The 13,935-nt window shown below is 42.5% G+C and overlaps 1 protein-coding gene and 1 non-coding gene across 2 annotated transcripts; one reads left to right on the top strand and one right to left on the bottom strand.

The window, feature by feature from the left end:
* Window positions 1-586: 586 nt before the first annotated feature.
* On the top strand, window positions 587-692 carry LOC148032040 (U6 spliceosomal RNA). The gene has a single exon (XR_015691782.1). It is a non-coding gene; the product is annotated as a U6 spliceosomal RNA (small nuclear RNA).
* A 3,181-nt stretch (window positions 693-3,873) lies between these two features.
* Window positions 3,874-12,751, bottom strand: ETFBETA (electron transfer flavoprotein beta). The gene is made up of 5 exons (XM_087682659.1): window positions 12,429-12,751; window positions 11,065-11,349; window positions 10,871-10,951; window positions 10,623-10,717; window positions 3,874-4,260 (listed from the first exon to the last, which is right to left on the bottom strand). The coding sequence occupies exons 1-5, from the start codon at window positions 12,495-12,497 to the stop codon at window positions 4,035-4,037; spliced, it is 756 nt and encodes a 251-aa protein (XP_087538785.1). The 5' UTR covers window positions 12,498-12,751; the 3' UTR covers window positions 3,874-4,034.
* Between the last annotated feature and the right edge of the window lie 1,184 nt (window positions 12,752-13,935).

Genomic DNA, 13,935 nt, shown 5'->3' with positions numbered 1-13,935 from the left:
AGCATGCAACAAATATTTTTAACTATGCTCATTTGTTTAAATGCCTCGACAAAATCAAAATAAACACCCACATACTGAACATAAAGGCCTTTTCCTTTTGCAAACCAAAAGACAATCAACCAATGAGAGGCAAGCTTATGGTGTGAGCATGTGCTTTTGGTCTCACACCACACAATATTACTCATCTTGCAATGGATAAAGTTAAGTTATACTAGCCCTCTTTGCTTGAGTTGTTAGATATTTGTTTTCCAAAATTTATCCCCATAGTTTCTCTTCTCCTTGTACCTTTTCACTTTTGTGCCTTTCATGATGTAAGTTTAGCTAATGAGAGAAAAAGAGTTTTCATCCTGTTAGAACAAACCCAAGGTGCCTTAAGACACATCTCATAATTTCAATTATTGGACCCTTCAAACTTGAAAATCAAAAGCATTCACAGTAGCCATTCCAACACTATAAAGGCAATTGAATAGTAATGCAAGGTTGTCTTTCTACTTAGACAACATATCTTCTCTTATTTATCTTTTGTGGAGGCAGTTATGTGGATGAGAGAGAGAGAGAGAGAGAGAGAGAGAGAGAGAGGCGCACCATTAGGTTTCTTCAAACATATGATAAAGTTGGAACAATACAAATAAGATTAGCATTGCCCCTATGCAAGGATGACACGCATGAATCAAGAAGTGACCCAGAATCTTAGAGAAGCAACATCTCCTACCTTGCTTCCAGGTGCCCACTACTTTCTTTTTCTCTCCATGACACATGGAGATGGTTAAGGTCAAAACACGTGAGAGCTCAATGGTAAAAAGGACCATCAAGAGATCCTTCCTTGCGAGAAGGTGAGTAAGCTCCCTATGTTATTGTTGCATTGGAGCAAATTATCGATACCCCAAGAATGGTAAAAGTATTGTGTCAATGAAAACAACCCTATGCATACTCTCATGCAAATATGCACCTCATTAACACATATAAGACACACCTATGTGTTCCCCCATTTGAGTTTCTTTTGTGTCCTTCATCCCTTGCTAGTAAGCAAGCTTCCTTTGCCTTTTTAGTTTGAAGAAGAAACAATGAGAAAGAAATTAAGATAAGAACCACAAAAGGGGGTGGGAGAAGAAAAAAGAATGGAAAGAGGAAAGGAAGAAGCAAAGAAAACAAAACCGAGAGGATGGTAGGAGGAGAGGAAGAGGAGAATAAAGAAGAAAAAGGCAGTTCAAAGGGGAGAATGAAGACAAGGGAGAAGAGGATGACAAGGAAGATATACAATGTAGTAGAGGAGAACAAGTACAAAAGGAAAAGGGATGATGCTGTTAGCAGATATTAGTCAACTCATGGTGTGAGTCTGTGTGCAGAGGCTGGGCATTTTATGTAGCATTTTATGCACTATTTTATGGCACATTTTTGTGCCCATTTATGATGTACTTTTAGCATTTATTGCTGGCCGACCAGCATTAAATGCTGGCCGATCTGCATTTTATGCTCCCCACTTTTGTGGCTATTTATAGGGCTCCTCCTCCACAGTCTTTGGTGCTTCAGCCATCAGTGGAGATCCTTCTGGGAGAGAGGAGCCGGTGCTGAGGAGCCCACACAGCCAGTGACTCACCATTGTATGCTGCTGTCTCGTGTTCGATATGGATTCCATTTCCCGAGCATACATCTGAGTTCTCATCTGTCTACTGTGTTCATTCTTTCTTTTGTCTTATGTTTCAGCATTTATTTCAGCATATTCTTTACGATTCCATTGCTGCACCACTTCTGACATGGTATCAGAGCTCAGGCTGCAACCTATTTGTGCTGTGTTTTCTTGCTGATTTCAGGATTTACACTCTTCTTGCTGATCAGCCAGCTGTCCTTCCTGCCGGCGACTGCTGATTTGCTGCTGGCGACAGTGTTTCAGCATTTGCGTTTTGCGTTTTGCGTTTTTCTGGACAGATTTGCGTTTACTGCTGTTCCACTCTTTGCTGCCCGTGTTTCCTTCATCAAACTGCTGGCAACAGTCTTTAGCCCCTGTTTATTCAGTTTGCAGCCTGCGTTTTGCTGTTTATAGCATTATTTTTGCCTGTTTTTCTGATTATTCAAGCCGTTTTTGCTGTTTTTAGCAATTTTTGACTTATTTTTTCACTTTGTGCAGCAGCTTTTGGCTTATTCTGGTCAGCCTTTGGGTTATATTGCATGTGAACTCACTATTTTGGTGTTTTTGGTTGCGTTTTGGCTGTGCTCACTCTCCAAACGACCTTCTTTTCTTCTACTTCTCTTTTCTACCTCCTCCAGATGGCCCCTCCGTGCACCTCAAGTGAAGATAAGCTACAGGGACGGCTTCCGTCACAGTATGGAGGGTCAGGTGAGGCTCTTGGAGCTTCAGAGAGGGGTTCGAAGAAGAAAAAGTCGCAGCCACATTGTTACCATTGTGGGAAGACAGGTCATCTACGGAAGGATTGTATAAAGTTAGCGGCGTCCAAGAAGCAGGAGAAGACGTCGAAGCGAGATGCGGACTCCTCCGATGAGTCATCATCTGCCTTTGATTCTGACTCCGATCCTCCGACCAAGGAGAAGTCCAAGGCACGGAAGGGATCCTCTTCTTCGGATCGCGGGAAGGGCTTGATGGCCCCTTCCTCGGCTGCTTTCTAGTGGTGGTGATGAGGTCATCCCTCACGACTCTCTTATGCCAGAGAGGGAGTGTGAGCGGGTGTTGGTGGGGCTGCAGTGCCTCATCTATATTTTGATATAGATGCACAAGATCCACAGAGGGATGTCCCTGACGCATCGACGATATCTAGCAGTGAAATCCTAGAGACTGAAGTTGATTTCTGGGTTCATGATGAGCTGTTCTTCTTGACAGAGAGCGAGAGGCTTTCGTCTGGAGCTCACATGAGGGGACACTTTGGTGGTTTGGCCAAAGGCGGGAACTCCATGGTCACATGTTCAGAGACATGTTTGGCAGATTGGCTTTGTATGTCCTGAGTGACATAGGTGACATTACACAGAGAGCTGCTATGAGTCTTCTCTATTTTCAGGTGTTGTTGGTACGATCGACATCGACATCAGATACTCTCCGAGGCATCTTGGTGGTGGGCTGGCCACTCACCGCTTGGATATCCATGGTCCTTCTGGTGTTTCTTTGTTGTGTAGTTTATGATTCTCCATCATTGTACTATTTTATTGTATCAGATCACACATGATCTGAGAGAGGGTGTTAGCAGATATTAGTCAGCTCATGGTGTGAGTCTGTGTGCAGAGGCTGGGCATTTTATGTAGCATTTTATGCACTATTTTATGGCACATTTTTGTGCCCATTTATGATGTACTTTTAGCATTTATTGCTGGCCGACCAGCATTAAATGCTGGCTGACCTGCATTTTATGCTCCCCACTTTTGTGGCTATTTATAGGGCTCCTCCTCCACAGTCTTTGGTGCTTCAGCCATCAGTGGAGATCCTTCTGGGAGAGAGGAGCCGGTGCTGAGGAGCCCACACAGCCAGTGACTCACCATTGTATGCTGCTGTCTCGTGTTCGATATGGATTCCATTTCCCGAGCATACATCTGAGTTCTCATCTGTCTACTGTGTTCATTCTTTCTTTTGTCTTGTGTTTCAGCATTTATTTCAGCATATTCTTTACGATTCCATTGCTGCACCACTTCTGACAGATGCAACCCATGAGAAAGGTTTTTCTGAAGCCAACCTTGTGAGTACCAAAAAGGACTTCAAATAAAATAGAACTGTCCATTTACACATCATGAATAGTTTCACAATCATCACATAGATGTAGGAACACTGATATGAATGATATTAGCACGTCCGAAAAGATCCATCCCTTCCAACTTCCTCGGATCTATACACAATATTGTGCAGCAAGGGAGACCCATTCAATGAATCGAGCCTTATATTACAATTAATCCATTGAGTAACAGCTCAAATAAAAATGCCATGAAAAAGGAATAATTTGATGTGCACATTAGAAGAATGCCATGAATGCTTCCAGGGCAGATTATTTACAATTTTGGGCATTCATGTTAGAAGCATTGTTAATGCAACATGACCTCTAAAGCACATGGGCCTCATTCTTCAGCTTGTCCACAAGCTCATCAACTGAAGATACCATTACACCTGCCTTTCTCTTTGGAGGCTCTGTAACCTCAAAATTTTCCAAGTCTTGTGAAAGCTCTACTGAGAGTTCCTCTGGTGTGATTTTGCTTATCGGTTTCTTTTTGGCCTTCATAATGTTGGGCAGTGTTGCATACCTCGGCTGATTCAACCTTAAATCCGTCCTGTAAAAAAACAAAAAATGAACAAAGGAATGATCAGAAAACTAAAAACATCAATACAAGATAAATGAACTTGATATTTAAACACACTCCTTAAGAAGTATGCAAACTCTCATAGCAAAGAATTAGAAGAACAAACTTTGATACTAAAACACGGTCCTCAAATTTTGTCTCAAGTGGTTCTTTGGAAAGTTCTTTGGCAAACTTTGTTGAAAGACCACCAACTAACATCCTATGGCTTTTCACCTTTTCAATATTATACCACTCTGCAAAACTAGTGATAAGGTGAGGACTTAGCATACAAATTACCTTAATTAGACAGTTGGGTGGTTTTTTTTTACTGGCAAACTGGTACGCATCCCCAAAATGATGCTTGCTATGCTTCAAGTCCTCTAATCATGCTTCAAACACAAAGGCAAGCTCGTAACTAGGAAGAAGACCATTGTACTACTTCAAAGGTAAAGGTTTTCCACACATCCACTCTTCCATGGAGGTTTGCTAATTCTCATTAGATCCATATACAAAGAAATACTAGGCTACTCTGTGTTAAAATCCTGTACCCAACAAGAACTGAAGGTATGTTCACTATCAATATAAGACAGAACTATGGTGGCCAAAAAACGGATGGCTGATATACAACCAGTTCTGTTTATAGTTTTGAAAAGAACACAGAACAGTAGTACTCAAGTTTGAATTTCCCACCTGTCTTGGTGGATACTGCAAGTAAGCTTGGAAGTATATGAAGCAGGTCTGACACAAATGTCTATGATGGGCTAGCAACATGGCAGCCATCATCTATGCGTGCAAAACAAAATATAATGCACACGCCTCACCGCACAGAGCACCCCAATGACTCCATCAATCTGGCTGCATAACATCTGCTCTCCTTGAACAAAAGTGTGTCTTTATGAATCTTACCAGCAGTTGAATAAACTTTCAAACATGATGTGAGACTTCTATACTGCCCGAGAACTTAGAAATCAACATGTAACTTTGACTAGAGGCTCCACATGGGTCACATAAACGTCTTTAATCAATGCAAAACACCTTCACACATGCACTATAGCAGTGGACACTCTGTAAGACAACTATATGTACTGTCTACCACCATGGTCGCCTTTAAAACAGCTAGGAATAGCAGCACCAGAAAAACATTGAAAGGCAAGTGATTGTCATGACAAGAAGGTTGTCACCATTGTATGGTGCACAACTAGAGAAGCATCGTAGACTATACCAATATTCAGGACTAGATTATATGGTCAAAATGACTGGTTTCTCACAAACTTGTAAATACCAGAGATTTTGGTATCCTGTTCCTCAGCAACTGGTTAACCAAATATATGACATATATGACACAGATGTTAAGCCATGGAAGCCTACATTCATCCCTCCTAGTACAAAAGAACTATTGAATGCCCTCTATAAAGCAAAGTTTCTCAGGGTTTGTCCAATCTTGTGTAGATGCAAAGTCCCCCCCCCCCGGCCCGGTGCCTCCCCATGAGAACCCCCCCCCCTTTCAAAAGTTTTTTTTTTTTTTTTGAAATTTTTTTTCTTTACTCTCCCTCTCTTTCCCCCTGCCATGGCGGGGAGAGAGAAAAAGGGAGTAATGTGTGATGGGGTGGCATGCAGCCCCCCAAATGGCGGGAGGCACCCTCCTCCCCCCCCCCCCCATAAAGGGGAGTCTTCACCCCCCTCCCTCGACTACAGAGCGGTCCCCCCTCCTGGCATCAGACGGCAGTTCCTCCCCCTCCCCCCTCGTGTTCGTCATCTTCCCCTCCGTGCAGCAACAGCGATCCCCCCCCCCCCCCTTCCGTGCGGCGCAGCCCCTCCGTCAGAATACTCCCCCCTTCTCGTTCGTCTGGTGGCAATAGTCCCCCCTCCTAGGCTCCGACAGAGAAACCTCGCCCCCTTTTCCGCCAGGCAAGCTGCGCCCCCGTGAAACCCCCCCTTTTTCGCCAGGCAAGCTGCGCCCCCGTGATCAGAGTGAGAGGGAGAAAAAGAGAGAGAGAGAGGAGAAAAAGAAGAAGGAGAAGAAGAAGAGGGAGAGAGAGGAGAAGAAGAAGAAGGAGAAGAAGAAGAGAAGAAGAAGAAGAAGGGGAAGAAGAAGAGAGAGAGGGAAGGAGAAGAAGAGAGAGAGAGAGAGAAGAGAAGAAGGGAGAGAAAGAAGGAGAAGAAGAGAGAGAGAGAGAAGAAGGAAGAGAGGGAAGGAAAAGAAGAGAGGAAGAGAAGAAGAGAAGAAGGGAGAGAAAGAAGGAGAAGAAAAGAAGAAGAAGAAGAAGAAGAAGAAGGAGAAGAAGAGAGAGGGAGAGAAAGAAGGAGAAGAAGAGGGAGAGAGTAGGAGAAGGAGAGAGAATGAGAGAGAAAGAGAAGGTTCTAGAACCTTCTAAGGTCCCCCCCCCCCCCTCTTGAAGCCTTGTTCCTACTCATCCTTCCCCCTCACTTAAACCGCGGGATCATTGCCACTATTCCCTTCAAATTGAGGGCTGCCGAATTCCTAGCAAAGCTATGGAGTTCCTTGCAAGGTTTGCTCTTTGAGGAAGGAGGACGAGAGCTCGTTCGACACAATCGAAGTACGAAAGTGGGAGCTGCAAAAGGGGAAAAGAAGCCGACCGAATCAAGTGAAACTGTTAATGTCTCAACTCTTGCAGATCAAAATCAGGTTTCTCTAAGACCCGGGATTTATGGTAAATTATAAGTTCAAAAAGATAGTGCATTAGAACTTGGGACGGAAAAATTCTCATGTTCTTCCAGGAAGGGGAGACTTACATACTAGGGCAAGGACGTCCTAGTGGACTCAATGCACAACACCACTTAGGAGTTAGACAGGTAAACTATCTAGGGGAAATTTCCTATGAAGACCTGGTCGATACTAAGGTCGTTGGAAAGGGTGGAGCACCAATCCATAACTCAAAAAGCACGAGTTGAATTGACATTCGACTATGTAGATTCTTGTTCCTTACAAGCAAAGACGAACTTAGGGAAAACCCTAATTCCTAAGGTATCGGATCTTGCAGGTTGCAATCAACCTAAGGAAGAATGCTGAGGGTATTCAGGAAAGGAACTTCACCTTAACAGGAATGTTGTACAAACCACCAAACTTGTCTATGTTTGAAACAATAGGACAATTTTAGCCTTGATCAAATCAGGATCAAGGGGAATACCACTTAGATCATTTAAAGGATCTAGAAGGAATTTGTTAAATTGACCTTGCGAAGCCCTAACCCAAGGAGGAGAGCGGACTTTATGGTAATTAATTTATGCTAAGCATGTTGCTTGGAACTGTTGAAATGGTTTTAACGAAGGTTGATCTTGTTAAAGATGGATTGTTGACCCAAGTTATGCTTGGTTGTTTGAAAAGGGTATCTCCAAGGGAATGTCAACTGGTTGTGTTGGTAAGAGGAGAGAATCTTACTAAGGATAGGTGGATCATAAGCAAGGTGATTACTTGATGTGGTTTTGGATGCTAATCCAAGTTGTTTGTGATTGATGATTGCATGGCCGGGTCTGAGATGGCCGATTGCCATGGAAACAAAAGAAATGTTTTCCCTAGTAAATGTTATTAAGCTAGTTGCTTCAGCTTGGTTGATTTCCTAAAGGGATAATTAAGGAAGGATGGCGCTAGCTACCCCCCACGAACCGCCAAACCCTAACGAAGGGGGTTATGGATTCGTGCCCGGAATGTGGACCAAATTCGTCGCAAGAGGTCTCTCCGTGGAAATTACTTGGCGTAGGAGGACGCTTGGGTGCCAGTGGGGGCTCTGGCCATAAATCCCAATGCCTCCGAACCCTACACAAGTATTCTACGTGACTCCAGATGGAATCTCGAGGCCTTGATACTAGTTGCAAGGCGGAACCTTGGTAGGATAAACCTTCGGCTTTTATTGCCGGGAGACGGAAAGATTTTTCTGCGGAGGCAAAAAGGAACACTTAATTCTCCTGTATGGGCAGGAGACAAACATTAATCTAAAGATAAGGAAGTGTTTTATCTTGTCTTCGTGTCTGTGCTCTAAATTACGTAAAGGAACCTGTGATTAATGGGTTAATTAAGGAAGCTGCTTTTATATGTCAAACATAATGTGATAGGTAATTAGATAACTAAAACAACCCCCGAGGGAAGCGTGGTGGATGTGACCAATGGGTCTATCCTACAGAAGGGTGGTCTCGGTTAGCCGAGAGCTTTCCTCAAAGGAAATGTTAACGAGAAATGTTAGGAAAAGTCGGACGATGACCTTAGACAATACTAGTAAGAACCTTGATTCATACCGTTTTAGGGGACCGAAATGGGACTATGCCCTACAGGTAGAGAGGTCGAGCGATGCATCCCTCTCGTTTCCCATTCTCTTTGAACCAAGTGCGGTATGAGTCTGCTTTGGCCCAGTTGTGTCTGCACAAAGTGAAGCAGTTGTAGACCGATACCAGAAGGCTGTTAGAAAGACCCAATTACAAGGAACCCGGACTTCAGGTTGATCCTAGTGGGAACGGCCAGATAAGTTCCGTTGCAGGGCGGACTCAAGAGACCCTAGTTGGCAAACCCCGTGTCATTCCTTGGGAGTGTCGGACGGCGTCTTCTAGATATATCTCTCGATGGACTGCTAAGACGTGTCTCGCGATTTAAGGAGCAAGCACGTTGTCAAGCGTTTTTTTGAAACTGAAAACCCCTAGTCTAACTATAGTTAGGATTGATTTTTGCTAGCTTAGTTATTTGCGTGACAATTTATTTTGTTATTTCATAGTTGGATTTCTTGTGTTTGTCTAGCTTAGGATTTGTTTCTGTCATTTTGTTTAATTTGTTGAGTATGAAACTTGATAGCCTTGGTCGAGCTTGGTATTGTTTTGAACAAGATGAAGCTTGTGTTTGCCAATAGCTACAGAACATTGAGGAGCTAAGTATGTTATCTTGTCAAGACTCTTGCACATCACAAGGAATAATGAGTTCACGAGCACTTCAGATTGAGTGTGTAAGGTGGTTGGGTAAGTTCGAGGGCCGTGAAGGACACCATCAATTGTGAGAAGGGTTGTTCATATTTGGTCAACATCTTGAGGACCATCATTTTCTAGAGTGATTGTGAGATTTTTGGATGGGAGGAGCGGAATATATCATATCTTTTTTAAGAGAGTTGAGAGGTGAGGATAAGGGTTTTTTAATTAATTAAGGAAAAAGAGAATATGTGTGGTGAAAGTGTGTACAATTACAATAACAATAGGTCAAGGAATGGAATAAGTCGTCCAAGATAAAAGATGGAGAAAAATGATGTAATTTACGAATATCGGTATTTTTACCTATTTTTTATGGATTTTTGTAATTATGCTCGCGTTGACTTGTCGATCAGATGCGTTCTGATCATTTTGAGTATCCAAACAACTATATTCGGAATTCAAATGACAAAGTTATGATCCAAACAAGTTACAAACAGGCATAGGACAAAAAAAAACGAAAATAGTGAAAAGCAGTAGAAAAGCAAAAGCCAAAAGCTGAAAGCAAAAGGCCTAATGTGTGTGAGTGTGGATAGAAAACTATATAAGAAGATGAGAATGGAGTGTTAAGGGCCTTCCCCCTTGATTATAATTGTATTTTGTGAGAGAAAATAGTGGAGGGTCACATGTTAGAGTGAGCTCTTGTCATGCTAATTTGAAAGTCGGAGCCTTTGGATGTCAAAGCGTTGAGCATCGGATCATGGTTGTTAAGGTACGAGAATATTTTTCACTTGGTTTGTTTTCAAATTGTTGGATTTTTTTTGTTGTGTTGTGGTTGTGTGATGCTCTACCCGCATACGGGTTTTAATTTTTTTTTGAGCTATAAGAGGCTTTGTTTTGTTTTTGTGTGGCTTGTGATATATGATCGAATAATTGAATTTTTTTAAGTTGTGTTGTGCATCCAACAAAGTCAATTATCCCAACCGGTACTCTTTAACATCTCGTTATCGGGTTGTGAGTGAGACTTGCTCTCGATCACCACTCGTGTAAAAACGTTACAGTAGAAAACATATGAATTTAAAGGACTTATCTCATGTGCAGGCTACAGCTCTTAGTTTGCTGCATAGTCACATGGAATGGGAAATGGGAACCAGGAACAGGAACCAAGAGGGCCATGGATTGCCATTCCATGTGACTATATAGTCACAATCAAAAGGCATGAAACGGGAACTGGGAATGGGGACGAGGGACCCAAAACTAGCCACTCCATGTGACCATGGTTTGATGAGTTTTCTGCTCCAATTTAATAATCCACCTTGCAGGCCAATGACCACCATAATGCAGTTCATACCATACACATCATAACTATTTAGCCTATCTAGCAAAACTCTCAAATTTTAATCATCAATGCTGTGAAATGACAGGTATGCATGATGGAAGAGGATACTTACGTTATAACTGCAGGAAGGCGTAAATTCACTGTTTCAAGTCCTCCATCCACCTCCCGTTCAACCAGCACAGACTCTTTGTTTTTGTCAACCACTACCTACAACCACAAGCAAGTCAGCATGGATGATAATCCAAGTTGCAGATAATGCATGTCTAATTTCTTGACAAATTGGAGGACAGAACCTTGCAGTGAATTCTAGCCAAAAAGTTTATAGAAAGATAATGTGTGACATCTATAAAGAGATCAAACCTTTGATGCAAAAGTCCCTTGTGGCCAACGTAAGAGCCCTGCCACCATTTGTCCTGTCTGGTTACAGTCGTCATCTATAGCCTGCCAAGAAGAAGAAGGTGACTAGCTTTAACAATCTCTTGGGTTCAGGTAAATCTCAAGTATTTTGCACACAGCAGTTCTGCTGTAATGCTTTGTAAGAGTGAAGAAAATACCTGTTTTCCCAGCAGCAGAAGGCCAGGTTTCTCTGAAATAGCAAGGGCTTGAAGCAGTTTAGCAACAGATAAAGGATAAAGAGTAGTGTCAGTTGCAACATGAATCCCTCGATCAGCACCCATGGCTAGGCCTGTCCGTATAGTCTCTGTACATTTCTCACTACCCATGCTGACCACAACCACTTCAGAAGCTAATCCAGCTTCCCTCATGCGTAATGCCTCTTCCAAAGCAATTTCACAAAATGGGTTCATGGACATCTTCACATTGTTCATATCCACACCAGTCTGCATAAATTGCATCAAATTAGCACAAATAGTAAGATGTTGCTTGGTGCATGTTTTGACATTAGATTTCTATTGTTAAGATGGCAGATCTACACCAGATAACAGAGGTACGCACAAAGCATAAGATAAAATGCTACAGCGATTGAAATGGTGATGAAACGACAACACTCTCAGAGAATAGTTGTCTTGTGACATGTTAGATTGCAGATTTTCCACTGTCTGATAAAGAAAATATAGAAGACATAGTACCTATGTTGGATGTATTAAAATGGCCAATAGTTCAAAAGTAAGACGTTTGGAGTTAATTGAAAATCTAGAAAACATGCGCAAAGCAATGGATGATATGCCATCTAGGCAGTGATTAAATAAACTAGTGGACCATATTCTCATCGAATTATTGCCTTGCAAAATGCCAGATTTTCTTTAAGACCCAATGGAAGCACAAAGGTTCTTCACCTACAAGGAAATTTGGCAGTTTCAACTTACAGCTATTGTGAAACCTATGCAAAGATAACCTTGAAAATTGTGTTTGAGGGCTCACAGACCTTCCAAATCGGAATTCCAGGCCACTGAAATGTTATATGAAAATGTTTCTGGAGACTTAGCAAATCAGATGACCCTAGCACATGCTTTCAATTGTCTGAATTCCAGATGAATGATGCGGATGGAAGGTAACCCACAACTATGTCATGTGTCTTGGCTTCATACACAGTAAGCTTTTGACATTTAACGTGGAAAAGGGGCTGGTTCTCCTTGGTTTTCCCTATATTGTTCAGTATCATCTGGAGGCATTGCACCCCGGGCCAGTAGCCCCCTGCCCCCAACCATAACTAGCTAGGTGTGCAGGCCCTCTGTAGCAGAAGCTCATGAAGTTGTCATAATTCACGATGTGGGTATTATAGTGGGGATTTGTCTAAAACTTCTTGCGATAATGGACGTAATCTTCTGGGAATTATAGTGGGAATTTGTCTAAAACTTCTTTTGACAATGGACGTAATGAAGATTAACATGAACTTGCACAGACAGACATGATTGAATGGATCAAAGCCTTCGAACAGAGAGGATTGATAAGAAAGTACCTTGTCTGGCTTGACTCTGATTTTGACAGCGTAGTCGATCACTCGCTTGGCCGCAACTAAGATCTTCATCGCTGGGAAGATTGAATTGCTGGCTGTGAGCCTGCGATAATTCTTGTTTCAAGTGAAAATCTCTATTCTTTTTGCTCTGGGCGAAAATCTCTGCGAGGGAGTGTGTTGTGTGTCAGGCTATGCACCCTTGTATCTCTCTCAAATTCGCTCAAATCTTGTGAGTTATGAATCTTTTTGAAAGCCTGGAATTTTAACACAGGCCGACCGCTCGGGTGCTTTGCTCTCTTCTCTCTTCTTTGCTTTTCTTTTTTCTTCCAACACCAAATCCTAGCCTAGATGGATGGCACGTGGTAGAAATGAATCACGTATCAAAACTTTGTAAGCCTTACCTAGTTTAATAAATACTAGCGTTCTTTGCGTGTGAAGAATGCTTCGCTGCAAAGCGGGGCAATGGGGAAGCAAATCTGCCATGCGCTTTGTTTCCCTATTGCATAGTAACTTTGCCATCCTTGAGTGTAAAAACACCATATAATTCACTTCCATTGCACAACTATAGCATCTATATAGTTGTAACATCTGTACAATTGCCCAACCATAGCATGAACACATGTTCTTCTTTTGTGTCCTTGAGCATAAGAGGTCACATGCGTGCTCACTATTTTCTCTCTTTTTTGAATCTATCTCACTATTTATTGCCAATCTCTCTCTCTCCCTACCCTTTTCACACCTCTCCTCTTTGTGAATTTTCTCACATATCTGTTACCTCTCTCTCTCTGACCTTCTCCCCTCTCTCTCCCTCTCCCTTTTTTATCTCTCTCCTCTCTCTGCAATACCCATCACTTTCTCTCTCCCCTCCTTTCCACCTCTCCCTTCCTCCCCTTGTTTATCCCTCTCCTCTATTTGCAACCCCTCACACCACTTTTGCATCTCTCCCCTCGGTTTTTACTCTCTCTCTCTCTCTCTCTCTCTCTCTCTCGTATGCATTCACAAAAGGATAGACATATACTTGCATTTAGATGTATAGAGACTCATATATGTATACAACACCTCTTCTTATGCACTAGACCTGTAAACTTTACCCATACTTGATTTGCATGTTACAGTTAGAAATAACATTGCACCTGACCACAAACAAAAGACATACGAAATGCATATTTTATATTCTCTCTATCTTGAATCTCTCTTACTATTTTTTTGGCTCTCTCCCTCTCTCTCTCTCTACCACTTTTCACCCCCCATTCTCTCTCTGTGACTCCTCTCATATATTTGTTCTCTCTCTCTCTCTCTCTCTCTCTCTCTCTCTCTCTCTCTCTCTCTCTCTCTCTCTTGCATATCTCCTCCTCATTCCCTCCCTCCTCCCTTTTCATCTCTCTTCTCCCTCTACAACCTATATGTCTTCCTTTCGCCCCCTTTTTCACCTCTCCCCCTCCCTCCCCTTTCTTACCTCTCTCCTTTACCCCCAACCCCTCCATCTCTCACTCTTTTTACATCTCTCCCT

The sequence above is a fragment of the Lygodium microphyllum genome, chromosome 8 (assembly GCF_053477565.2).
Source record: "Lygodium microphyllum isolate KBCC chromosome 8, Lygodium_microphyllum_v1.1.10, whole genome shotgun sequence".
NCBI classification, from domain to species: domain Eukaryota; kingdom Viridiplantae; phylum Streptophyta; class Polypodiopsida; order Schizaeales; family Lygodiaceae; genus Lygodium; species Lygodium microphyllum.
This window is presented reverse-complemented; position numbering and strand designations above follow the sequence as displayed.